The sequence below is a fragment of the Tiliqua scincoides genome, chromosome 1, assembly GCF_035046505.1.
Source record: "Tiliqua scincoides isolate rTilSci1 chromosome 1, rTilSci1.hap2, whole genome shotgun sequence".
Classification (NCBI taxonomy): Eukaryota; Metazoa; Chordata; class Lepidosauria; order Squamata; family Scincidae; genus Tiliqua; species Tiliqua scincoides.
In genome coordinates this window covers 49,999,439-50,027,376 of record NC_089821.1, presented here as the reverse complement: position 1 = coordinate 50,027,376, position 27,938 = coordinate 49,999,439, and the positions used below count along the sequence as shown (strand labels likewise).

General features: G+C 41.3%; 1 protein-coding gene across 2 annotated transcripts; it reads left to right on the top strand.

The window, feature by feature from the left end:
* On the top strand, positions 1 to 27,938 carry COPB1 (COPI coat complex subunit beta 1). 2 transcript variants are annotated; one of them, XM_066640251.1, is made up of 22 exons: positions 1 to 201; positions 773 to 901; positions 1,585 to 1,814; positions 7,045 to 7,214; positions 9,282 to 9,396; positions 9,623 to 9,715; positions 10,613 to 10,750; positions 11,394 to 11,513; positions 12,195 to 12,302; positions 12,449 to 12,595; positions 13,781 to 13,926; positions 14,627 to 14,723; positions 15,621 to 15,781; positions 21,992 to 22,112; positions 23,436 to 23,663; positions 23,797 to 23,976; positions 24,912 to 25,056; positions 25,145 to 25,264; positions 25,522 to 25,667; positions 26,388 to 26,477; positions 26,862 to 27,017; positions 27,320 to 27,938. In XM_066640251.1, exons 2-22 carry the CDS (start codon positions 811 to 813, stop codon positions 27,377 to 27,379), a joined length of 2,862 nt encoding a protein of 953 aa, XP_066496348.1. In that variant the 5' UTR covers positions 1 to 201; positions 773 to 810; the 3' UTR covers positions 27,380 to 27,938. The 2 variants fall into 2 exon arrangements, with proteins under 2 accessions (XP_066496348.1, XP_066496339.1); XM_066640242.1 differs by having other exon boundaries at positions 1 to 231.

Genomic DNA, 27,938 nt, shown 5'->3' with positions numbered 1-27,938 from the left:
GGGAGCGGAAGGGCCGGGCTGGGCTTCCCCCGTCAGCGGAGCGCCTTCCTGCGTACGACGGAGACGTGTCCCGCCCGGGCCGCCGTAGCATCGATGTGGCCTGCGCTCGCAGTCCTTCCACGTCAGCTGCAGCAGGCGGCGGCCGCAGGAAGGGGGCAGAGGGGAGCGAGCCGCCGGGCCCACTGAGGAGGCTGCCTGCAGGCGAGTCCGGGACGGGGACGGTGCGCTGAGGTAGCCGCGCCCGAAAGCCGCTCGCACTCCGGGCGGCAACGGAGCCCGCAGGCGGCGGGGCCTGCAGGCGCCTGGCCGCGGTGGAGGCGGGAGAGCTTCCTCCTGGGGCTCCGCTGGGGGGGGGGGCGGAGGAGATGAGTGTCCGCTCACGCCCCCGCCCCGGGGAGCAGCCCCTGTCCTGTGGCCGCCGCCTGCTCCTCCGGCTCTTCCCCGGGCTCAGAAGGGGGTGGGAGGGATTCGCTCCCAGCTGGAGGAGCCCCCAGTGCAAAGCTGGCCTGCAGAATCGGGGCCCTGCGGGGGGGGTGTGGAGGCGGGTGAGGCAGAGCCTCCCCAGCGGGGTCCTTTGGAAAACGCCACCCCCTTGTGAGGCACCCACAACCCACCCAGGGGAGGCAGGTCCCACTGGAGTCCTTTGAAAAGCGCCACCACCGTGGGAGCACCCACAACCCACGCACACATATAGTGGCTTCCAGGTAACTCAAGTGAGTGGTCTGAAGTATACTTGTGATGAAACAGCTGCACTACTTGATTTCTTTCCTAGGGTTTGTGAGGCATATTGAAAAACTGTTGGAGAACACAATGACGGCTGCAGAAAATGTGTGTTATACGTTAATTAACGTCCCAATTGACTCAGAACCACCCTCTGAAATTAGCTTGAAGAATGACTTAGGTAAGTAATACCCTCAGCTGTTTGTATACTTACTTCAAGAATTTTGTCATACAAGAATTTTGTTGTTGTTTTGCTCTTTGTGCACTGCTCTGGTAGCATTGATGATGGATAGTGTATATGTTGGCAAAATCAAATCATAATGTCAGATTTTGTGTCAGGGTACCACCCAAAGCAGTAAAAATGAAAAGGAGGCCATAAAATTCAAATTTATAAAACTTTAAAATGTTTCTCAGGTATTCATACTAAATTGTATGGTGGCAGTTTCAAACAGTTACACAGTAGATGCTTAGTGAAAAGAAAACAACTTTAAAAACAGGAACGATTTCACCAAATGACAGCAGAAGGAGAGGAACCATATTCCACAATGAGAATACCATTCACATCCTCACCAACTTCATCTAGAAAAAGACAGAACATGGAGCTGGTATTTTGTAGATTGCCAGTGGTGCATGACTGCAACTCTTCCACTTGTGTTCATCCAGCGCAGTGAAGCTGCATTTAAGTGCAGAAAGCATTCAGAAACATTCTTGCACTTCCAGATAGTGATGAGTGCATTACACAATGTAGCAATCTGCAAAGAACAAGCGAACCATGACCCTGACCTGCACTACAACAGATTAAGAATTGCCATGTTAGTATACAGTGTACATTATGTCTTAATTTTAACTTCCCTTGCCCCACAGAAAAAGGAGATGTAAAGTCGAAGACAGAGGCCTTGAAGAAAGTAATCATTATGATCTTAAATGGTGAAAAGCTGCCAGGACTTCTAATGACTATTATTCGGTTTGTGCTACCTCTTCAAGACCACACCATCAAAAAGCTGCTTTTAGTGTTTTGGGAGATTGTTCCCAAGACCACTCCAGATGGTCGATTGTTGCAAGAAATGATCCTTGTTTGTGATGCCTACAGAAAGGTTAGTTTCCTTTTTGTGTATTGTGAAGAAACTATAATATTGTTTGAGAATCTTTTCTAGGCTGAAGAGGCCAAAACGCCGTAGCCTTTCGTCATAAGGAAGGTGCCCCAGCCTTGTAATCACCTTAGTCGCTTTCTTTTGCATCTTCTCCATTATGTCCTTTTTGAGATGTGGCGACCAGAACTGGACACAGTACTCCAGGTGTGGCCTTACCATCAATTTGTACAACGGTATTATAATATTTGCCGTTTTGTTCTCAATACCTTTTCTAATGATCCCCAGCATAGAATTGGCCTTCTTTATTGCCGCCGCACATTGGGTCGACACTTTCATCGACCTGTCCACCATCCCCCCAAGATCTCTCTCCTGATCTGTCACAGACAGCTCAGAACCCATTAGCCTATATGTGAAGTTTTGATTTTTTGCCCCAGTGTGCATGACTTTACACTTACTTACATTGAAGTGCATCTGCCATTTTGCTGCCCATTCTGCCAGTCTGGAGAGATCCTTCTGGTCTTCACCACTCGGAAAAGTTTGGTGTTATCTGCAAACTTAGCCACCTCACTGCTCAACCCTGTCTCCCGGTCAGAGGTATGAAGAGGTTGAAAAGCACCGGTCCCAGGACAGATCCTTGGGGCACACCGCTTTTCGCCTCTCTCCATTGTGAAAATTGCCCATTGACACCCACTCTCTGTTTCCTGGTCTTCAACCAGTTCTCAGTTCATGAGAGGACCTACCCTCTAATTCCCTGACTGTGGAGTTTTTTCAGTAGCCTTTGGTGAGGGACCATGTCGAACGCCTTCTGAAAGTCCAGATATATAATGTCCACGGGTTCTCCCACATCCACATGCCTGTTGACCTTTTAAAAGAATTCTATAAGGTTTGTGAGGCAAGACTTACCCTTACAGAAGCCATGCTGATTCTCTCTCAGCAAGTCTTGTTTGTCTATGTGTTTTGAGATTCTATCTTTGATGAGGCATTCCACCATCTTACCCGGTATAGATGTTAGGCTGACCGACCTGTAGTTTCCCAGGTCCCCCCTTCTTCCCTTTTTAAAAATTGGTGTGACATTTGCTATCCTCCAATCCTCTGGCACCATGGCCTTTTTGAGGGACAAGTTGCATATTTTAGTCAAGAGATCAGCAACTTCATTCTTCAATTCCTTAATAACTCTTGGGTGGATGCCATCAGGACCCGGTGACTTATTAATCTTTCATTTATCAATTAGGTCTGAAATATCTTCTCTTTTAACCTTCCCTTTTAACCTCCCTTTTGACTTAATTCCTTGGTCAGGAGGGGCCGTTCAGGCAGCGGTATCTGCCCGAGGTCTTCTGCCGTGAAGACAGTGCAAAGAACTCATTCAATTTCTCTGCCGTCTCTAAGTCTCCTTTTATCTCCCCTTTCCCTCTCTCACTTAAATGAGTTTGGAACAGAGCTAGTGGCTACTTGCCTTCCGCTCATGGTTCTTTAGATCCAAGTCAGACTTCTTGCTACTTATAGTTGATTTGATCCAAATTTAAAGAAGGAACTTGTCTCTAGAATAGGGATTATTATGTTTTTGTGTTGATAGTAATTCTTCAAATTGAGAAATAAATAGTTAAGTTAACTCTGGGTCCCTAACTAATGAGCATCCATGTTATGGATGGCAGCACTGTTGCTTTTGGACAGGCACAATCCTCCCATCATGGTGCTTTTGCTCAGGCATGATAGCAATAAGCCAGCTAGAGCTGTATGTTGGGACTTCTCTATTTTTCAACTTCTGAAACACAACCAGTACGTAACTTGGAGACTTAGAGCCCAATCCTGGGCTCAGCGCAGCGGCTTCCCGCAAGCGTGCACTGTCGCAAATGTGCCATAAGGCACGTTTGTGAGGCTTACCACCGGGCTACCACCCATGCTAGCCCTGTGCCGGCCAGGCACCCAGCCTCCACTGCTTGGCGGTCTTACGGACCGCCAAGCTGCGGCACGGTAAGCAGTGGCGGGGAGGAGGTGTGTCAGGGAGGCGGGGAAAGGGCAGGGAGGAGGCATGAAAGGGAGGCAGGGGATGGGAAGAAGGCAGGTGGGAGGTGTGCTGGGGGAGGCAGCGGGGAGTCAATGAGGCGGGTCCATTGGAGCTCAGCATCCTACACAAACACAATTGACCATTGTGGGGCTACTTCCCTTACCCAGGAGAAGGGGACGAAAGTTCCCGTCTTCCGAGGTGCTGCCCGCTGCATGCAGGATGCACCGGCAGCCGTTTGAGGCGCCACTGAAGCTGGGCGCCCTGGGCAGCTCAGGATTTGGTTGTTAATGTGTCAGCAAAATCTTACTTGGTAATGGAAGTCCAAGAGTAGCTCCTTGTAGTCAGAGCAGTTGTTAGAGCTCTGGATATCCCCACTTTGCTCTTTGAGAACCCTGACTATGCAATATTTTTGCTTTACAGAGTGTTGTTGAATTCCTATAGTTTCAATTATTTGGCATTTTAAAAACAAATTAATCTTCATTATTCCACTTGTGCAGAGGTTCTCAGACTCTCCAGGAGAGATTGGGACTTCATAGGTTCTGGTAGGGGAGGGGGCGCTGATGGTGCTCCTGTGATTTAAACTTACTGTGGGTCACACAAGCCCTCTGAAGTGTGCAGGGAGCCTGCAGAATCCTCTGTGCTTCTCAGAACTGCTGTCAATCACAATTGTGACTTACTTCTGGTTTTCATCTGAAAATGAAACACCGTTGTTGTTACTATGAGGTCACCATACCCCTTCAGTGGGTAGCAATCTTTTCTCCCTGGCTGAGGCATCATAATGCCCCAGTTTGCTGCACTGGTGCTTTTAGTTTTTAGACATCAAGTGTATTATTGTAAGATAATGATTATTTAATCTCAACAAACCCCAGGCATTATGTCACCATAGTACCTCTATTTGTTATTGCTGCTGCTGCTGTTATTATTATTATTACATTTACCCTGTGTGACTTTTGGAGGTATGTTGCAGACTTGAGCAGCCGTCTTAGAATTGCCTCTAGGCTTTGCTGGCTCTGGCAGCTTACACGTGTGTCAATGGGGGCCACAAGAGTAGCAGTGTGGTGTGTGAATCTGTGAAGGCTGCTGCTGCTGTAGCCTGCCAGTAGCAATGCATACTGTTGCTCCTGCTCCACATCTTTCTTTCTGCCCCTTTTCTCCCTGTCCCCAATAGCTCCTGCAATCTCTTCGTTCTTTGGGAGAGAAATTGATTTAAGGACATCCACCCCTCTTGTGTCTCCCTCTTTCCACAATTATGTTCACCTGTCCTTAAGTTTCAATCTCTCTCTCAGTCTTCCCACTCTCAGCTCATGGTTGTTGCCATCTCTGTCTTTCCCAGTCTCCTCTTCTAATGTCCATCCTCTCTGCTGCCAGCTCCTTCAGTGTCTTTCTCTCACAGCTCATTCAGTCTCTCTCTCTTTCTGGGGGTCTGCCTATTCTGTCTACCCAGCATGCCTCGTTGAGTCTCTCTCTCCCTCCTCCCCTTTGCTCTTCACCTCCCTTTTTGTCTGTTCACATAGTCCAGGGGTGCTCCCACTTTTTTGGCTCGAGAGCTACTTTGAAACCCAGCAAGGCCCGGAGATCTACCAGAGATTTTTTACAATGTTCGCGCCATCATAACATATAACATTTATGTGTACAGTGTATGTTGGTGTACCTTGCATAACCGCATGAGCCAATATTGCACAACACAACATAATTAACTATAAACATTTTTTGTAATTACTTGAGTTTACTTTGATGACTTGAACTGAAGTGAATCAGCCAAGGATGCATAGTCCAGACAGTAGCTGCTGACAGCCAGCCTCAAGCAAACTTCCAAATGTTCATCAGTCATGGTGGAATGGTACTTGGACTTAATGATCTTCATGTAGGAAAAGGCTGACTCACATAAATAAGTAGAGCCCTTCCTGCCTCAGGTGCTCTTATATCCCTGAGGGCCCTATTGCCTTCAAGTGGCTGCAGCTGTGCAGCACACTCTGCTGGATGCCCAGGCCTTACCCTTAAAGGGGCCACTGCTGACACCACATCTACCTCCTCACCAGATCTTCCTCAATTCCAATACCAGTGGGGGGGGGAGCAGATCTCTATACAGACCAGTGCAAAAACAGGGGAAAGGTGTGGGGGAGGGAAGATCTCTATACAGACATCACAGCAAGACCAGTGCAAAACCCCTTGCACACAGAACCAACAGATGGAAGTTGGGGGGGGGGAGATCTCCATACATACCAGTGCAAAAACAGGGGAAAGGTAAGTCAGCCCCAGTAGAGTCAACGGGGCTCACTCCCAGGGATGCGTGGACGAGAGAGAAGCCTGCCAGCGGCTCCTCTCCCAGGGAGGAGCCTGCCAGGTGCTCACTCCCTGGGCTCACTCCCTGGGCTTACAAGCCTGCCAGGGACTCACTCCCAGGGATGCGTGGACAGGAGAGAAGCCTGCAATCAACTCATTTTGCCTGGCGATCGACCGGTAGATCGCGATCGACATATTGAGCACCCTGACATAGTCTGATTGTAATTCCTTGAGCCTCTTCTTTCCTCCTCTGGCCACCTCTTACCTCTACCTCTTCGGCCAGAGCACTTCCCTATGCAGCTGCAGACCTTTAACCAGTTTTCAGCTCACATGTATAGATGAGCAGCAGACATAGAGCCAGAGCAACAGGTGTCCTACCTCCCCCCCCATAGGTGTGGTTATCCCTTGAGAAAGTGGCTGTCTGGGAAGCTAGTGTGGGACATGCAGTGACTGTTTACTGTTGACTCTTTTCCTTCAACCCAGAGGGGAGGTGATGTAGATGGGTGTTCACTCACGCAAACATGTACTGCTAGAAAATCCATTTGTTTGCCTCCTTTACCCAACTTCTCATCTTTGCCTGTTTTTCTTCAAAACTTTCTCCTCATCAATATCTTACCTTTCCTCCGCCTCCTGCTTTTTATTCTTCAGAATTGCTTCATTGCTATCCTCCAGCCTTTCCATCCATCCTCTCATGCTCCATTTTTCCAATCCCCATCTAGGTCCCTCAGCTTTCTCATTCTTTTCTCTAACATTTTGTCTGTTTTCTAAATTCATAAATACTTCCACTTCTTATCTTTCCATTTTGGCCCTTTTGCTCTGTGTGTGGATGGGTTGCTTATATTTCACAGGAGGCAATAGGCAGGTAGAGGAAAGGCTGGCTCCTGGATCCAAACCAAATATGTCCAGCCTTGTTGTTCGCTTAACATCTTGCTTTTGTTATTTTAGGATCTTCAACATCCAAATGAATTCATCCGAGGCTCCACTCTTCGTTTTCTTTGCAAGCTTAAAGAAGCAGAACTATTGGAACCCTTGATGCCGGCTATTCGGGCATGTTTGGAACATCGTCACAGCTATGTGCGCAGAAATGCAGTCCTTGCAATCTATACCATTTACAGGTAACTTCTGTGAATTTGATTATGTCTTTATGCTGACAGACCAGGGCTTACATCTTCTCCAATTCAAAAATCTCAGTGATTAAAATGATGAAAGTCAATATGAAAACTCATTTTCCTGCTATGCCAGTGGTTCTCAAACTGGAGGGTTGCGACCCACTAGTTTGTGTAACACTTCCCCTGTCCCTTTAAGGAGCAGGAGAAGGGGAGGGAGGCAGCGACGCGATCCCCAGGATCTAAAGAGGGCGAGGGGGGTCTTTGCACTTACTTTCAGAAGGTAGGGCTGCAGCAGGCTACAGAAGTCTGGACAGCCCTACACAGCGCTCACTGAGGCTTGGAACTTTCACTAAAAGCAGGCGCAAAGCACTTCCGTTTTACAGGAGGTGCTTTGCGCCCGCTTTTAGTGAATGTTCCAAGCCTCAGGGAGCACTGTGCAGGACTGCGCAAGGCTCCTTGCATCTCCTGTAGCCTGCTGCAGCCCTGCCTTCTGAAAGTAAGTGCAAATCACCCCTTCTCGCCCCCCTTAGCATTGCTGCCCTAGCCCCTCCCCCGCAGGAACTTACTGAGAGAGTAATGCTCCCTCAAAGTTTGAGAACCACTGTACTATGCATTTCTCCCTGCTTTAACATGTTAGGCCTAGTTGCAAAATTAAAGAAATAGGTTTCTTTTTACAGACACACAGTTTCCAGAAATGTTTCTGATTTTTAGCATTTGATGGTTATCTATGTTGACTTTTACATATGTATTCTCTCCCCCCCGCCCCGTCTTGTGGTTTCCTGGAACAGTATCTAATAATCAAACTTAACTATCAACAATAAAAGCACCAACTTAAAATCTTGGTTTACAACTGAGGAACCTCTGTCTGCATGGGTTTGGGGGAAGCCATTTTTGCCAGCTGAGCATCTTCTGTAACAAAAGAAGCTTATTGGGTACACCACCTTGTATATAAAGTGAAAATGCTCAGACAGTTGTCAGCGACTTTTATATTTTGTAATGGATTGTATATCTGGTTTGGTTGCTACTTCTCGAAAAGAATTCAAATTATTTTGTTCTCCTTGTTTTGCTTCAACTAAATTAACACATGCACAAGGTTGCTAAATATGAATATTCTTTTTCAGATTTATGTGTGTGAAGAAATCAAATATGTAAATTAACCTAGTTTGATCCTAAAGAGATCTGTAGTTTTGGTTTGTTCTCAAATCTGTACAGATACCTCCTTCAGAAGTAGAGAATTGCAGAGCAAGGACATACATTCTTTTAGTCACTGTGAAGAAGAGATAATGGCCATATACTGAAAACTTCATTGTTTTGTGCAAGATGTTTGCACAATTTTTTAATGCTTCAGATTAACAGAATGGATTTTAATTGTTAGTGCATTGTGTCTCCTTTAAATTGGCCTCCTGAAACAATGAATTGGCATCAAACCACCATGTCCCTTTGGGAATATCTCACGCTTTTTCAAGAATTGCTTTTTAAAGTTTATTTTTGACCCCCACATAATGTAAGCTTAGTGAAAAAAAATCGTAAGACTTAACACGTCTTTGTAACATGTTACAAGTCAACAAAACCTTTATTAGGCATAAATAACATGTTACAAGTAACTGAAACCTCAGTCCAGATAACCTTTTTGTATGCTGCCTGTTTCTAATAGCAGCTTATCACACTATATTAGAAATACTTTTCACCACCTGCCTCCCATTTTCAGAAATGGATTTTCAAGAGATGCTTTTGAAGCTTTTGGTGGAGACAAAAAAAGATAAACTTGCAGACGCTGTGGGCAATAAGAAATTTGCAGTGTAGCCCCTTCTGTCACAACCTGCGCATGGTTGCTACATCACAGATTCACCCTATTGTACTTAGTGGCACAGGAGGATGAGTAATTTTATTTCTGCAGAAATGGCATTGGACAAAATCTAGCATGTTTTGCACAAGTTCAAAAATACAAGAACAGATGAACAAACAATTATTCTTTCAACTTTTTTTCAAAATGTTTTAGCATGTACATTTGTACTACTGCTGTTTTGTTATTGAACATTATGGTTGTAAGTTTTATCTGTATTCTTTTAAAAGAAATTTTGAACATCTTATTCCTGATGCCCCTGAGCTGATCCATGACTTCTTGGTTAATGAGAAGGATGCAAGTTGTAAAAGAAATGCCTTTATGATGCTGATTCATGCAGATCAGGTAAAAATGATGGTACTCACATTACTCTGGATTTTTAATTATATTTTAATACTTCCTTGATATTATTAACTACTTGGTTGCAATAGGGAGGGAAACCTCAATAGTGAGATTGCCTGAGAAACAAGATGTAAATGTTGAAAATAAATATTAATTACTTTAGGTCAGAATTATAAATGAGGAAATAGCAAAACTCATATTGGAAATATTTTTGTGATCATTTCTGAAGGATCGAGCTTTGGATTACTTGAGTACGTGCATTGACCAAGTCCAGACGTTTGGTGACATACTCCAGCTTGTAATCGTGGAACTAATCTACAAGGTACAGGAAACTGATAAATAAGTGAAGTCTAAACATTCAGTTTAAAGGCATTTCAATCCTGTTGTTGAGCTGGAAAGTAGGGAAGAGTGTTGCAGTATCTTAAAGATGAGTACACTTATTGCAGCAGCAGATTTTGTGGGCCAGAACCCTCTTAATTAAACAATTTCTGCCCAATTTTACATATACACAACAGGGATCAAATGCGTACACCTGTAGGCTGGACCAAAATGGGTTAAATAGCAAAACACTGTTTATTGGTATTGTGATATATATTGATCTATGGCATGGGTCTCCAAACCCTGGCCTGGGGGCCAGATGTGGCCCGCGGCCAACCTAAATCCTACCTGCAGCCAGCCTCTTGTCCCCTGAAAGCCTCTGGCCCACTTGGCCGAACATGACTGGAACTGTGGTCTGGTTGCATCTGGAGGGTGTTCTAAGGGCCAGAGAGTTTGAATGAATGAGCCCATTCATCTCTAATTTATATAAATTTTATATTTAAATTTTTTCCCCGGCCCTCAACACCGTGCCAGATATTTGATGCGGCCCTCTGGCCAAAATGTTTGGAGACCTCTGATCTATGGTATCATGATAATATATCATCATGAAAGAAAGTTCACCATTTGTTCACCATTGTGAACTTGGTGAATTTTCACCAAGTTCACCATTTCCTTCACCATTTGAAAGAAAGTTCTATATTGGTGATACCTTCATTTTGTTATCAATATATTTGCAGAGTTTTCACGTTTATTCATTTTGTTTTTATTTCACCACCAACTCTAGTGTGGTAATTAGCTAAGCAGGAGACTTTTTCAGTAATGCCCATTCTTCCCTCAATGCATGAGCATTGCTTCTATATCTGTTGTTTTCTTTACACAGTATACTTTGTGTCCCATCTAGGTTTGTCATGCTAATCCATCAGAAAGAGCTCGATTCATTCGTTGTATCTACAACTTACTGCAATCATCAAGTCCGGCAGTAAAATATGAAGCAGCAGGAACATTGGTTACTCTCTCCAGTGCACCAACTGCAATCAAGGTACTAAATGTATTATGATAAATTCAGTATACAGCTGGTATTGTGAGTTTAAGACTTGTGCATTGGAAGCTTGTTTGTCTTGTAGAAATACTCCTGTATCTTTTCATTGTTGGCAAGTGGATATGAATGTCACATGGCTCATTATCCTATACGTAGTTTAGTATCCTGTACGTAGTTTAGTATCCAAACAATTTCGTAGGACTTGAGTGGTCAAAGACAGTGACTGTCTCACAGCCTAATGCTGTTGTATGGGCCAAGGGAAGAGGAAGCTAATTTGAATTGCTGATTAATTCAGTTTGAGGTTTCAACTGGACAAACTGCATCTGCCCACTCATTTGATTGTATGGAGGCAATATATGAAGGGCTGTGTACTGTGGTGCAATATGAGAAATTTATTTTCAAACATGCACACATATTTTCTCATGAACACTTGTATGTACATACCCCACTGCTTTGTATAAACATGGAAAGTGTATAGGAAAATGATGTGAGTCTGAAAGAGGAAAAGCAATTGCATATACTGTATAGAAAAATTTTTCCTGTTTCTTTTATGTTCTTTCACCTGATTTATTTTTCATACTCTTGCTTCCTTTATATCACAAGTGGGAATATTGTAAACATTTTAATCTCTCTTTAACTTAAGGCAGCAGCTCAGTGCTACATTGACCTGATTATTAAAGAAAGTGACAATAATGTGAAGCTTATTGTCTTGGATCGTTTAATTGAACTCAAGGAACACCCTGCCCATGAAAGAGTACTGCAGGTCAGTATTGTTTTCTCAGACTTTAAGCCATTAAAGCAGAATGTTAACAGTGCACTGTTAATAAAATAAAATCCCACTACCTGTGGAGATGCCACCAAGCCTTAACACCCAAAGTGGACAGGATTCAGAGTGACATAATTGCTGGAACTGAATATTAGAGTTTTCAAAGTAAAAAGGGACAAGCAAGTGAGGCATTGAGGGGCAGGAGTGGTTGTTACCCCCTAAAGTTAGCTGATATGCAGGCTTGTAGGTCACACGTAATTGTAAAAAGGGAGGGAATGTCATATCTGCCCCCACATGATACAGAACTCCCTGCATAGGAGAAGGAAGAGGTGCCCCACCCCACCAACCACAAGGGGTTATTTATGCATGTTTACCTTTGTGAACATGCATCTGGCACCTCACACTGAAAAAAGCCACTCAGATGGAAAAAACTAATATAACATTGTTATCTAGGACAACATTAGGTGGTTCTCCACTTCCTGGGGCTACTTTTCATTTTTAACAAAATGATACCTGCTTTGTTGCGCATACTTTTGTACAGCATATGGTATGCCTAACCATTGTGTGGAAGACAGCAACAGTTTGTATTAATAATTCTTTTCAATGCCTTTGAAAATTCTTATGAAGTCTCTTAAACTATGAATTCAGTGCCTGAAAATGAAATGTTTTTTATTCCAGGATCTAGTAATGGACATACTACGAGTTCTGAGTACTCCTGATCTGGAAGTGCGCAAAAAAACCCTACAATTGGCTCTTGATCTTGTATCTTCTAGAAATGTGGAGGAGGTAAAGCACATTACTGTGGTTTTTATTATTATTGAGAATATTTCTATACCGCTTTTCAACAGAATAACAAAATGATTTGCATAACTAAATATAGTTTATTATTTTTGCCTTGTTCTTAAAAAAATCTGCTTTTTTAAAAAATCTAGTTGGTGATTGTTTTGAAGAAAGAAGTAATTAAGACAAATAATGTGACGGAGCATGAAGATACGGATAAATACCGGCAGTTGCTTGTTCGGACACTGCATTCTTGTAGTGTTCGCTTCCCTGATATGGCCGCAAATGTCATTCCTGTGGTATGCAGTGTTTCAACTTTTTTTTGTTCTCCAAAACTGCTGTTAGAGTCAACTTGCAATCTCTGTCAATTGTCTCTGAATTAACCCTGAATGAGATTAGGATGCAATCCAATATATATTTACATGGAAGTAAGTCCCATTGAGTTCAGTAGACTTGTATAAGCATGCGTAGGCATGCATAGGAGACATGCATAGGATTGCAGTGTTAGAGGGCTCATAGATTAAGGATAAGTCTCCTGTAGAATGGCTCCTTTTCCCCCCGGTACCTTAAGAGATTTTTGTTCTAACCCAGAGTGTTGTCTTAACTGGCATGATCTTTGGTTTTTCTTCCAGTATTTTTTTTAAAGTACATAATCGGGTGGCAATAATAGAACAAGAAATGGTGAAGGGCAGCCCAGTCCTAAAGGTGACGCAACTGCCAGTTGCAGTGGTGCCAAAGTGGCGACTACTTCATCCTGTGTCCTTGCAGCAGTCGCCTAAGGTCTCCTGGGGGAAAGGGAACTTTGTCTCTTTCCCCCAGGGAAAGCCCTGAAATGGGGCTTCTCAAGTTGAGAGACTCTGTGTTGACCTTTCAGCCTGACACAGAGTTCAGGATCCAGCAGAGCAGAGCTCTACTGGTCCCACCCCAGTTCCTCCCTCCCCCCCCCACTCCCCTTCCCCATTCTGCCTACTCCCCGCCTCTCCCCTGCCCAATACCACTTACTGCCAGCCAGCACATGGCGCTGAGAGTTAGCACCGAATGGCGCTGGCCGGGTACCAGCGGCCCCTCCTCTCCAGGTGTCACAGGTGTGCCTCATGGCATGTTTGTGACACCCAGTGCTAGCAGTATGCTCGTACCACCAGCTCTAAAGAGCTCAGGATTGGGCTCTTAAGTTCTTTATTAAACAAATGTATTATTGCCAAAATGTATCTGGATAATTTTGTGAATTGTTAAAGATTTGGCATCTGTACTTTGAATCTTAAAAGCCTAAGAACAGCTTTAGTGAGTTGGCAGAATACATTCTCCACTGGAAATGGTGTCTGACCCTAGCCAAAGCTAGCCTGGATACATTAGAAAAAAATTGAGCTTAAAAGTCTTCTAATGTAATGGAGTCATCCAAATTCCTATCTTATTAACTGTTAGTGCTCTCACCAATGTGGTGGTTATGGTCTCTCTTAAATTGTGTGACATTGCTTTTGTCCTAGTTGATGGAATTCCTAAGCGATTACAATGAAGCTGCAGCTGCTGATGTGTTGGAGTTTGTGCGTGAAGCCATCCAACGTTTTGATAATCTCAGACCACTTATTGTAGAGAAAATGTTGGAAGTGTTCCATGCTATTAAATCTGTCAAGTAAGTTTTAACACACATCTTCGGTCATGTCTGGGAGCTCGGTTTTGGCCCTTCACCTTGGGTTCAGAACCCGTGATGTGTTAAATCAATGGGACCCAAATTCACAGAGAAGGAGAACAGACTTGTAATGCTTTTCCTCCAGATTTAAAAGCAGTTTAGGTGTCTGGAGGATATGTGCAAAGCTATATTTGTGCATTGATTTTGTATGTTCTTGTCTTGGGGACATGGTTATAAAATTTAAGGCTGTAAGTGATATTAAAAGGTTAATCTTCCTACCATTTCAGTTAGCAGATGATGGCACATTTGCCAGTCCATGCCCCACCTACCCCCTTCTTTTCCACTGCTACCAATCCTGTCTCTGCCTATAGGACTCCTTTTATTTTAAATATAAAGGGATGCATCTACTCTGTATCATTTTTGCAGCAGTTTTTCTGCCTCTGGAAAGCTAAGGTGGTGATCTCAAAAAGAGTGATGAAGGAAGAAGCAGCATGTTCCTGTCTAGGAATTACCTAGGGGCAATTGCTGCTTGCTCCTTCCAGATTGCATCTCTATAAGTAAATTGCACCTTTAAAGGTAATGCACATATATTTTCTTCAGGTTTTGACAATTCCTCTGGGCTGAGATGGATGCTTTCATTTAGACATAACACAGATCCATTAGATCTATAAATAACGAGGCTAAATGTTTATTTGGTTTATAGAATTTATCGGGGAGCACTTTGGATCCTTGGAGAATATTGCAGCACAAAAGAAGACATACAAAGTGTTATGACAGAAGTCCGTAGATCACTAGGAGAGGTATTAAGCAAAATACATTTTTCTTTATTTATGCACTTGAGAGAGAAAAATAAGACAGTTTTGAAAGATGTTATGTAGGATTTTAAATACAATTAAAATTGTTGATTTTGTGAGGATGCTCTTGTGTACTCTTGAAATGTAACTAAATTATGTCAAAATCAATTAAACTAATGAATCAGGGTTTCATTAGATTGAAGTACTATTTGATATTAACAGATGATGAAACAAATGATACTTTTTGTGACAGGAAGATATATATTCTGTTTGCTTGTTTACAGAAAGAGTTTATGTTCACAGTTATATAGTATTTTTGGTGAGTCACTGGATACACTATAGTAAAAGACAACAGTTACAGGTTGAGTCTTGTTATTTTTGAGGGTTCCATTCCCAGAACTCATGTGGATGGCAAAAATTGCATTAAAGCAAATCCATTTAAAAAACAATGTCCCTTTGCATTCATCCATTCATTCATTTAACCTTTATTGGCATAAACATATCCCTTTGCTAGGCAATTTTAAAACAGCCATGCTTACCTTTGTGATGTGAAATAGAGGTACTAGGCAGACAGTCCATCAATCAGTCTGTCTCCAGAGGCTTAGAAAGGCTTCACTCTGAACCAGTGACCCCTCCCTTCACCCAGAGTGCAGCACTGGGAAAGAATGCAAAGTGATAATCTTTTTCATGTGCTCAGGGGAAGGGAGGGGTCACTTGCCTTGGAGTGAAGCTGTTCTAAGTGCCTCATCACATTGAGATAAAACTTCAGGTGAGAAATCCATGGATGATTAGGTTATACCTGTATTTCCAGGCTGCTGTTTACTGATTGTTATGCAGTGTTTGTTGTTCTTTAACAATTTACATTAACAGTTTTGAATATTTTGGTACTCCTTTCACATTCAGATCCCAATAGTAGAATCTGAAATAAAAAAAGAAGCTGGTGAGCTGAAACCTGAGGAGGAAATCACTGTGGGTCCTGCCCAAAAATTGGTTACTGAAATGGGAACCTATGCTACACAGAGTGCCCTTAGCAGTTCCAGACCTGCCAAAAAAGAGGAAGACAGGTGATTTGATTTTGTTAAAGAGTTTGTGTTACGAATGTGAATGTCTGTTTTTTTTAACAGTCAATCCGTAAACAGTACTCCTTACTAATGTGAATTTGTTTATATTGGGCTTATTTCAAAGAACTTCTTCCACAAATGGAAGCATTTGCATATGGGATAGGGGCAGTGTCCATTGATTCCCCCTTCCTTCTGGCCTTCCCCCAATTTGCTGGGTTTTCAAGCTCAGAAGAACATTTTTATTTTATTTTTTTGAGCCACTAGTTCTGTTTCCTGTAAGGGGTCTACACCACCACACAGACTCCTTCTCTGGTTGTGTGGTGTTGTGACTCTGTCTCTGAATGCTCTGCGATGAAGTAATGCATCATCGCTGACCTTCTGGATTACCAAGCTATATGACTGCACAGCTTAGTGGGAACAGTGGCCACTGGGTTTCAAAGGTAAGGGAAGAACTGTACAAATCATATACTGCATACACAAGTAGAAATGCTTCCATTCACAGAAGCAGATCTTTATATTTCATTATGTCTATGTTGTACATTAATGCTTTTATTTTTGTTCCTGCATTAGACTGCAGACTCATTAACATCCAGTAATGACCCTTGTCTGTACAGGTTGCTGCAGTTTTTACCATTGAATACTTTTTACCAGTGAATAGCTGTTATTGATAGTTTGTCCAGACGGAGTATATTGAACTGTTTAAAAAGAATGCTCACATACACACCCATCCACCAGTGAGGAGATAAAAAGCACATTGTTGGCTCCAGAGCACTGTGCAGAGTTTTTAGACAGGGTATCTGCAAACTGGCAGTTCATCCTGCTGAGTCATTAAAGAATCTTATTTGCTGTGGTGCAAGGCACATAAATGGTTCTGCTACAAAGCAAGTAGTTTTCAACTTGAGGAAAACTGTTTACATAAAGTAAACATTATGATCTCGGCTGCTTCTGAAAAGCAAAAGATAATTTAAAATTGAGGCAAACTAATTTTATTTCGATGGGATGAGGGTCATTGTTGACGTGTCATTAAACCAGGTATGCTCATTAACTCCCTTTGGGGACCATTTTCAATGAGTGCTTACAAATGTGCACTGTTTCATTTTAATCTTAATTGGCTATACTCGTATGTAATACTGAATCTGGATAGATCAGGCCTGGGAGAAATTGGCATGAAGAAACAAAACCGGATCTGTGTCAAGTTTAACATTCAAAATTGTTGGAATTAATATTGTTATCTGTTGCAAAACTCTTATACTTTGCTACCAGACCACTAACAATTAAAAAACAAAACAAATAACAAACCTGCTTCCATGTGTCCATATTCCCAACAGCCACCACTACATTCCAAATATTTTTTTAAAAAATTTTAGGTGTGACAAATGCCAGAAAATCATTACCGTACAGCAATTTCTTTTTCAAGCAGAAAAGACTGTACATTTGGATATACCAAACTAAATAGTATTCCAGTCTTGCAAGGTAACATTAATCCTTAAAATATCTGACCTTTTAACCATATAAGAAACCTCAGATATGACACCATGGTGCAACAAATCTGATAGATAGCCAATAAGGCATGAGTTACATTTGAGCAATTTTTCAAATAATGTCAGTGGCCTTATAAAACCTCCAGTCTGACAAATTAGATCATGGAGACAGTGACATACCTGTAAGTATTCATTAAAAAGTGAAGAAAACTCATTACTTATAATCAATACTTTGAGTATTATTAATACAGGCTTGGTTCAAGTCTTTTTTAATTTAATTTTTTTATTTTAACCCAACTAGAAAACAAACTCAGACTCATTTCTTATTAAAATCCTTATTCATCAAAACCAAAGAATAGGGGGATTTCCCTGGCAAAAGATATCATCCGTATTTATTCCGGATAACAAAGGTTTAATAATAGTGCTGTTTCCTAACCAGGAAATTCTGTATTAAATGATGTTCAAAGCAGACCTTTCAAAGAAAAGCTTTCTCTAAACTAGCTATGTCATTGTCTTTCAGAGTGATACCACTTGAGATAACTAGCATCTTGATAGAGCAAAATGTTTGCTAAAGCTAGCCCCCCCTTCTGTCTAATACTAAGATTAAATTTAATTCTGGGGTTTTTATCTTGCCAAATCAACTCTGTCACATCTTAACTTAATAATGTTATAGGAAATGCCTTGAAATAAGAAATTTATAATAAGAATTTTTATAGCCACTATTCTAAAAAAAGAGAGAAATAATTCGAGTTATTTAAATAATCTGTGACTTTTTAAAATAATGTCATATAATTTCATTGAGGTGTAAAATTGAATTAGAGAAAATAATTCCTAGTTATCTTACTCTAGTAATCTTTAAATTTAGTCCTGGCCTTTATAGTCTCCATCTCCTCACTGGTGAGATTGAATGGCATTACTTCCATTTTTAAGATGATTAATTCCATGCCCTGCCACCCTACTATAATCCCTCAAAGTTTCCAAGACCTCAGAAAGAGAATTTTCAAGCTTCAAATTAATTAATGCTGAATCATCCATACATCCCAAGATTTTATATTCATATAATCCTATTTTCAAACCCTTAACATTAACACTATTTCTAATCTAAAGACCAGAAATAACTCTTTGCTTAAATTTAGTTTTCTGTAATTCTCATTTTGCAAATGGATTGCATTCTCCTAATCTTGTACTCCATTATCAGAAAATCTTCCAACCACAAAGTATAAGATTAGTACAACCCAATACCTTCAAATACACTTGGTAAAATGTACCTTTAAAAAATGAAAATTCTCACAGTGATTTCTCTGTGTAATTTAGAAATTTCTTTTTCTGTATAGTTTCTGTGTATTGCTTCTGTTACACCTTAAGAATTTGCAGCATTTTGAAACCTCCCATGCACTTATTTCACTTTCATGTTTTGAGTTTTGTATAATAAAGAGTCTTATGTTGGATCCAAGGGGTACCCTTTTGTAGATTCCTAGCATTTGGTTCCTTTCCTCTTACAGTTATTTGGAGAACCCATATTTTTGCGGAAGCCTGTTAGCTTTTAGCTGTAACCAAAGTTTCTAGCAACTTTGGATCATATATTTCATGCTTTGAATGAAAATGCACCATTGATTCCTGTGTTTGCATGCAAATTAAAATGTAGATAATTATTTTCTATGACTGTACCCATTTCTCCTTATCTCTTAATTGGATATACCTTAGATACTCACCTATAGTACATGAAATTTTTGCCAAGTAATCAAGCTCCAATTCTCACTTGGCCTGCTCTCTGGGTCAATCAGAGGGCAGAGCCTTTCAACTCTGAACAGTTTGTTTCTCAGCTGAGCTGTTGCTCAGCTCAGGCAGGCACCTCCTTAGTTGCTATAGTTACTTTCCAGGGACATTCCAGCCAAGGTTAACCTTTTATTCTCCTTCCTTCTGCTGCAGCCTGGTTCTGGTTCTGCTTGGCAAATGCTTGCAAAGCAGGTCTGTTTTTGGAAACACTAGGATGGGACCCTTCTTCCCAGGCTACAATTCAGTGCACCATTATGTCAGAATAACACCCATGTGAAGCAGTGGGTCTACTTCTGAGTAAAAAGGGCTGCAAATATCTCATCTCTCTGCTGTGAATTGAATTGCACACTCTCAGTTATGTGTTATAGGATGCATGTTGTATGTAGAGCTTCTGGCTTAACACACCAGACACCTTAAAGGTGTCTTTGATTCATGGTTCTCTTCATGCCCACCTTAAAGGTGGATTTGATTCATGGATCTCCTGCAGTGGTTCCCAAACTTTTTCACTTGCATAAACCTTGTCAATAATAAATTGTACCCTTCATATTAGCAAAATGTTTGTAATAATACAAGTCCTCATCTCCTCTCTATGAAAACCCAGACTTCATGTATTCATCACAGTGTTTTCTCTTTTTATCTGTTTGAGGAACAGAAGACTCTCTCTTTGCACTGTTTTGCACCAGAAGTGTGCTGAGAAATTCTGGGTGATGATCACTTTTCGTATTATGTTTCAGCTTTCTACTGTGCTGGTTTTCAATCGTACTCATACATGAATTGATGTATTCAATTCTATTCAATTCTAGCTAAAAACTAGCTATTGGTGGGGCTTTCACAGCCAACTAGCTACCTCACTTCCTGCCTTGCTGGTCCTTGCAAGGCATTCCTGCTTTGCAAGGCATTCTGGAGCACGTCCTGCCTTTTTCTGCCATTATTCCATTCTTTTTCAAGTACCCCTAAAGGTCCTGTTGAGTGTCCCTAGGAGTATGTGAATACCAAGTTGGGAGCCACTGTTTTACTGGTATGTAGTTTACAGTGCACTTACTCTGATAGTGTTTACAAAATGGTGGTGAAGACCAGAATTTTAAAAAGAATAAAAATGTATCGTATGATCTTTTACTGTGTTTTTAATAAATTAGAGACTACAGTTCTTAAGTAACAATTAGTGGTAGGTTATTTTTCAGGATCTGGCCTCGGTAAAATCAGACAAAGCTATAGTCAGACACTGCCCTAAGTTTAACCTCCCACTTATCCGAGGCTCATAGAAAATCCCATGATTGTTGGCTCAAAACCTGCCCTCGACTTATCTGTGGGGTTGACTTATAGGCGGGTGCCTGCAGTGGTTGTGTTTCTCTTTACCTAAATCAAAGCTTGCTGTTCTTATACAGTGCTAAGGGCCCAATTCTATGCAAGTTTCCAGCACTGATGCAGCTCTGCCATTGGGCTGTGCAGTGCAATTTGCACTGGGGGGGCAGTCATGGGGGCCTCCACATGGTAAGGGAATATTTGTTCCCTTACCTAAGGACTGCATTGCAGCTGCATTGGTGCTGGAAAGTTGGATATGATTGGGCTCTAAATGACTGTGGTAATCTTTCTGAGTGGTTGATAAAATTAGTAATAATTTTATATCCTTATTTTACTTCTCTATGGGATATCCAATGGTTGTATTAGTTAATATGGGGTACAAGGTGGAACTCTGTGTCATATGCTGGTGGTTATTCATTTTGAAGAGAGGTGGAACAAAGCATTAGCACTGTTGATGCATCTGTGAGATATTCCACAAAATGCAATTTTTGGATTTGTACCAGCAAAATGGACACTTGCATCTTATTGGCGCTGTAGTTTCTAAGGGCTGTTGGTGGTAATCGGGCTACTTATCCTTTTGCAAAGAATCATCCACATACTGAAACTTAAACGGAGGACCTCTTCAATCTGACAGTCACGGGGCTTGTGGGGTTTAATAGTTGGCATGCTAGCACTAAATTTAACATTTGGTCAGAGTCCCTGGAGTTATTTGCAACTTAAGTTCCTGAGTTCATGATATGGCTGCTTTCCATTCCTTTCTTTTTTTAAAATATGTGTATGTTGAATAGTGGGGAATTTAATAGGGGGAGCAGGATGATAGTTAATAGGTTGTTATAGCTTTGTTTGTTTGTTTGTTTGTTTGTACAGGTATTTATATACCGCCTTTCTTTGGTCATCAGATTTCTCCTCAGACTTTAATCCAAGGCGGTTTACATAGGCAGGCTGTTCTAAAGCCCCATAGGGATTTTTACAATTGAATAGTTCTAGTCTTTCATAGAACTCCTCCTTCCAGCTGAATTCCTTCCCGGTCTGGTCTCTCTCTGGCCCTTTGCTTCCCACGCTCCACTTGACGGCAACTCCTCTCTGCCACCAAGGGTCAGCTCATCAGTATATCAGCGTGTTGTCAGTTCTCGGGTACTTCCGGTTTTTTCCAACTGGCAGCCTCAGACCTTCAGGCATACAAGGTGGCAGCTCTACGAACTGAGCCAGACCTCCTGCCTTTGTTACATCATTTGCATTGAAATTTCTAGATAAAATGTAAATAAAAACATAAATGCAAATAAAACCATATGAGTTACAGGCCTATAAGAATCCTCAATTGAATGTGCAGGCTATCTTTTCTGCTATTCTTACATAACTGGTTGAGGTGGAGTCTTTCTCTTGAATCCTCTCATACATTTCCTGACTAAGCTATAATTGAGTGCATACTTTTCAAGCATACTTTTCATATGGTTCAGTCCATGACATGCAGGTATGTTTGGGGAGGACCCTTGTCTGAAACACCAGAGAGCTGCTGCCGCTGAATATAGACAATACTGAGATAGGCCTGTGCTCTGACTCTTGATAAGGCAACTTTCTATGTTCAACATGAGCCAAGAACAGAACGTGTAACAATGCAAGCTTTTCTACATTTCGGTCCTGTCTTGTTTTGTAGACCTCCTCTGAGAGGGTTCCTGTTGGATGGGGATTTCTTTGTTGCAGCCTCCCTTGCCACAACTCTGACTAAGATTGCTTTAAGATATGTAACCCTGGTTCAAGAAAAGAAGAAACAAAATGTAAGTTATATTTCTTTGAAATATTCATATGGGTTTTCTGTCTCATCACATTTTTTTCTATCTCTATTGACTTTACTCACTTCTATTGAGTAAAAGACTACTTGTTGTCAGCTCCTCTGCACCCAAGTCAACTCAGCACTTTGCAAGCTGATTTGTAAAGGTTAGCTCTGTAAACTACTTTGTGGACTACTTTTTGATGAAAAGTTGTATATAAACGTTCCATGTAACTTTGAACAAGCAGCAGGAAATATACTAGTGGGAGTGGAATGAATCATTTCTAGAAAACAGAATTGGCGATTTCAGGGCCATTCCCTTGTCTAGTCCTCCTTGTAATTCTGGGAACTTTAGTAGCAGTATCAGCTGTCCCTGCAAGCTGAAAGGGCCTTGAAGGATGTTCACTGCCGTTTCCTGCTTCCCTTCCTCTGCCAGGCCTCAGAACCACTATAGGGAGGGTTGCCTGCACCTTCATCTTCTTCCACCTCCTGGCAGTTTCAGCTGCATCACAAGAGGCAGAGAACCTCTCCTCAGCCACTTCTTCCTCCTACTGGAGGAGCCTCTGCCCCAGCATCATCACAGGGCCTTGCTTTATCCTTCTCCAGGGCCGCCTTAGGCCCCAAAATCTACCCATGGCCTCCTCTCATTCACCTGAGGTGGCCATACCTGCAGAGGCTTACAACCTTTGACCACTCTGCTGCTCCCAGTGGCCGCTGCTTGTTTCATGTCAGCCAATTCTCCTGCCGTCTGCTGCTGCATAGGTGCACTCTCAGTGCTGTCTTGTCATGTCACTCTTGGAGACGGGAACCAGATTACTGGCAGCTAGCAGTGGAGGCTTTCCCTGCTGCGTGGGCCAACTCTTTGCTTTGCTGGAAGGCTTGCAACTACTCTGCCTGTCCAGGAACATGGACACTGCTTAATGTCAGAGTACTAATAGTAAGGCCTTAGCCATCCAGGACTCGATCCCAGATGAGCAGACTCTGATTTGGTTTGTATCACAGAGACCTGGTTGCAGGTGAGAGGTTGCATTCTCAGCTTTGGTTATGGGGTAGTGAAGTGGAGTTGCGATAGACTATCATGAATCCATCCCCCTACCCCAAATGTCCTGGGTATCAGTCTTCCAGCTCTGGGTATTTTGTTCCTAAGCCTGTGTGCTCAAGACAGGGCAGGGAGTCTGTTTGTATTCTGCCCACCTTGACTGCCACTCAACTGTCTCTTTATCTAAGCTGATCAGGGACTCTATCAGGTTTTTCTTTTTGCTGAGCAGGAGAATTGTGATCTGTACATAGAGAAGACTAACATTAGCATCACTCCCCCTCCCCCACTTAGTCTTTTGTAGCTGAGGCAATGTTGCTCATGGCCACCATTCTCCATGTGGGCAAGTCATCTCTTCCCAAAAAGCCAATTACAGATGACGATGTGGATCGGATCTCACTCTGTCTGAAGGTGCTCTCGGAATGCTCGCCTCTAATGAATGACATTTTCAACAAAGAATGCCGGCAATCCCTTTCTCATATGTTGTCTGCTAAACTGGAAGAAGAGAAGCTCTCTCAGAAGGTGAGAACACCTGCATAATAATGATTTTTTTAGGGCCTTGCATCTTTATAAAATCAGAGTCCTTGAGAATTAAAGGATCTGCTGTGTTCCTAATTTGTAGGTATTTAACCAATTTTTATTCTTCTTTACACAGAAAGAGTCTGAGAAGAGGAATGTGACAGTTCAGCCAGATGATCCCATTTCCTTTATGCAGCTTACTGCTAAAAATGAAATGAGCTCAAAAGAAGATCAGTTTCAGCTGAGTCTTTTAGCCGCAATGGGAAACACACAAAGAAAAGAAGCTGCTGATCCACTGGCATCCAAACTCAACAAGGTGATTTAAAATATAATTATTCCCAGACACTTTTTAACTGTCTCCAGAATGGTGGGAAACAGTTCCACTTTTCTTTTTAACTTTTTTTGTAGTTGAAAATGGCCTAATGCTGCCATACAATCTGAGCAACTATGTATTCTGTATAACTGTCACACTAAGAACATATGTGAACAGCCCGGCTGGATCAGGCCATAGGCTCATCTAGTCCCTGTACCAGTTAAGTACTGGTTCAGCAACTAGTTAAGGATTATCTTAGCAGCTGCACGCTTACATTTTACAGTTACCTTACCTTTGGATTGTGATGTTGAAAACCATTTGTCTGGTAACCTTGAGTTATATTGTTAAAGCAATTAGCAATACAGAAATGCATTGCTGCTCTTTAAATAGTAATCAATGATAACTTTGGGGAAAATTCTGCATGTGGGTAAATTGCAATGTATGAATAGATTGAAGCAGACCAAGTAATTCAATAGGAATTGTTTTTCTGAACAAAGCAAACAAGTTATCGAAGAGCCCAATTCTATCCAACTTTGCAGCGCTAATGCAGCTGCAATGCAACTCCAAGGTATGGGAACAAATGTTCCCTTACCTTGAGGAGGTCTCCATGACTGCCTCCCTATAGCAGGATACAGTGCATGCCCCATTGGCATGGCTGCATCAGCACTGCAAAGTTGGATAGTTTTGGGCCCATAGAGTTATGGAAGGGTTGTCTGTTAACACTACCTTGCACAATGTTTTTCTGGGTGTGTTGCCTACAGAAGGGGTTGGATACTGAGCAAGCAATTGCTTAATTGATCTGGTCTGTGGAAGAGTTCAAAACTGGTTTGTTGACAAAACTGGAACAAAGCACTGCAGAGAATAAAACATTTTTCAGTAATGGACCTTTGTTTTCAATAATTTATACTAGATGTTAAGTCTTTTTTTATGTTTGACAGGTCACTCAGTTGACAGGCTTCTCAGATCCAGTCTATGCGGAAGCATATGTTCATGTCAACCAGTATGATATTGTGCTGGATGTGCTTGTTGTAAACCAGACAAGTGATACTTTGCAGAATTGCACACTAGAATTGGCTACATTAGGTGAGCGACCCCAGCTTATGTGCAAATACTTGTTTTTAATACAGCCTCTTTTTTTGTATGTCATTAAGCATACTTTTTTGATCAATAGGTGATTTGAAGCTTGTGGAAAAGCCATCTCCTTTGACGCTTGCTCCTCATGACTTTGCCAATATTAAGGCTAATGTCAAAGTAGCTTCCACAGAGAATGGAATAATTTTTGGTAATATTGGTAAGCATCCTCTTTTATCTACATCAATGAATTGTAAAATGTTGATATTTTTTCATTAATTTATTAAGAGTATAAATTTAATTACTTTATAATCTAAGATATGGATCTAAATTTTTAAATCCACAAGTCTAAAAGTATTTGGAACATCAGTTTTCAAAACAATGTGTTTTTTGCTGAATTAGAAGTGTCATTCAGCTTTCACACTTCTGTACATTATGTAGCCTTGTTCAATTTCTGCTGATCTGTTTGTATTTTAGTGTATGATGTTTCTGGAGCAGCCAGTGACCGAAACTGTGTTGTCCTCAGTGACATACACATTGATATCATGGATTACATCCAACCTGCTACTTGTACTGATGCAGAGTTTCGTCAGATGTGGGCAGAATTTGAATGGGAAAACAAAGTGAGCTTTATATATTTGTTTTCATTATCTACATTTTAAGTTAGTATGTTAGCAAGGAACAGTGGAACTGAAATATACATTTTGTGAATCCAAAAGAGTGGCCTGGACATGCCCGCTTGAATCTTTAACTTCTTCCTTTTGACTGGCAGATTCTCATACCATATCACAAACTGCTTTTCAAACATTTCCACAGCATCTTCCCATTATGCTCCAGGGGTTTACGCATTCTTGATAGAGGCTTGGGGTGGGGATACAGGTCTTATAGAGGAGGTGGAATGGAAAAGCCTCCATGTACATGGTCAAAGCTAACCTTGCTTGATAAATTATCCTATAGGAAAAGGGCTACTCTGAGAGAGCCTTACTGTGTCCTCATGATTGTGCGTGTATATGGGTTTTGTTTTTAGCAAATATTGTTTCAAACAGTTTGTGAAGCTTGAGTTGCACAAAACTGGTAAGAAATACCGAAATATCTGGTGAAGGATTATATGTGACACTGAATAGAACGGGATATACTATTTCATACTTCTCAGTTTTTCTGTGAGGTAGACCAGCCCACATTCCTGTATTATCTTCTCCTATGCAGGAGCAGCCTTCTGCATAATATAGGGTAATAGATATCAATCTGCTTTGAATCAGTTCATCATCTGTAGGCCTGCAACAAATACTGGTACGTTAAGCATGTTTGGGAAGATAATTAAGTCCTTGTATTTATTTTTGAAGGTCACAGTGAATACAAATATAGTGGATCTAAATGAATACTTACAACATATATTAAAATCAACTAATATGAAATGCCTTACTCCAGAAAAGGTAAGAACTTTGGGTGATAAGCTGTAAATCTAGATTCAAACTGCAAATAAAATCACTGTTTCACTGAATTAATTTGTTCAGATATGCTCTATGCTTTTCCTTGCCCTTTGAATTGAGGAGTTGCTTCTCTATTGGACTCAACCCCCTTAATATTGTCTCTGCAGTGAGTTGGCATACTTACTGTGAGCTGCCTTCAGTCTTTTCTGGAAGAGAATGATGGGATGGACATTTTTTGAAATGTGTGATTGAAAATGCAATGCAGTGTACTTTGAACAATGCAGTGATCCAACTTTAAACAGAAAAGCTTGCTCAGCTGTCTTTAAAGTTTGAATGGAAAGAGAAATTACCACTGCAAGATGTATAAAATGGCTGTTGTATCTCTAGGCACTTTCTGGTTATTGTGGCTTCATGGCTGCCAATCTGTATGCACGGTCCATATTTGGAGAAGATGCACTTGCAAATGTCAGCATTGAAAAGCCAATTCATCTTGGCCCTGATGCGCCTGTCACAGGACATATAAGAATTCGTGCAAAAAGTCAGGTGATTATGTCTCATGTTAAAACTGTCTCCTTAAACTTGTGAGCTTTTAGACTGATTTTGCAGGGGTTGAATTGTAAACCAAGTATCGTTCTATAAAACAGACCAACCTTTTAAAAATCCTATCCTTGAACCAGGAATATCCGCTTTACAGGATACATACGTTAGTGGACTTTGTGAGAAGAAATGTATTTTTATTCATTCCCTTATGTGCGTGGCATTACATCTGAGTGTAATGACATTCGGATGTAATGTAACATAATGATATCTGAATTATAATGACTCTTTTTCTGTCTCTCTTGCAGGGAATGGCTCTAAGTCTTGGTGACAAAATCAATCTCTCTCAGAAGAAAACTAATTTATAAACACAAAATTTTTCTGATCATTTATAATTAAAAGCTTGGAATGTTGCTTGATGGATTCAGATCATCTTGTATGTTTTTTTATGTTCTCTTATTGTAGAAGCTGATCTTCTTGTGCTGAATGCATTCCAGCAAATAATTTGTAGATTTTACTTACTGCTCCAAGATCAACATTGATAAAACTTTCATTCTACATTTTTTTCTCACTGTCATTAGAAGTCATGTTGTCTAGTCTCTTATATGTACTTTCAAGAAAAAAAATAAACACGTTCTCTACTAGTTTTAATGTATGATTACATTTATGTTTAGATCTTATGCAAATCGTTGTTTCAGAGTTTAAGACAGAGGAGTACAACACTGGGATTGCTAATCAAGGCAACTGTCTTGCGTGTGTTTGTTTTGCTTTTGTACTTTGCTCTTTCAGTCTCCCAGTCACTGTGTACACAGCAGTGTATACACAACTTCTGCATGTGCAAACTTCCTTGTTCTTTTCCCCCTTTAATAGAGGGTGTAGTCTGGACACGGACAGACATGCATGTGTGCACACGGGCACTATATATGG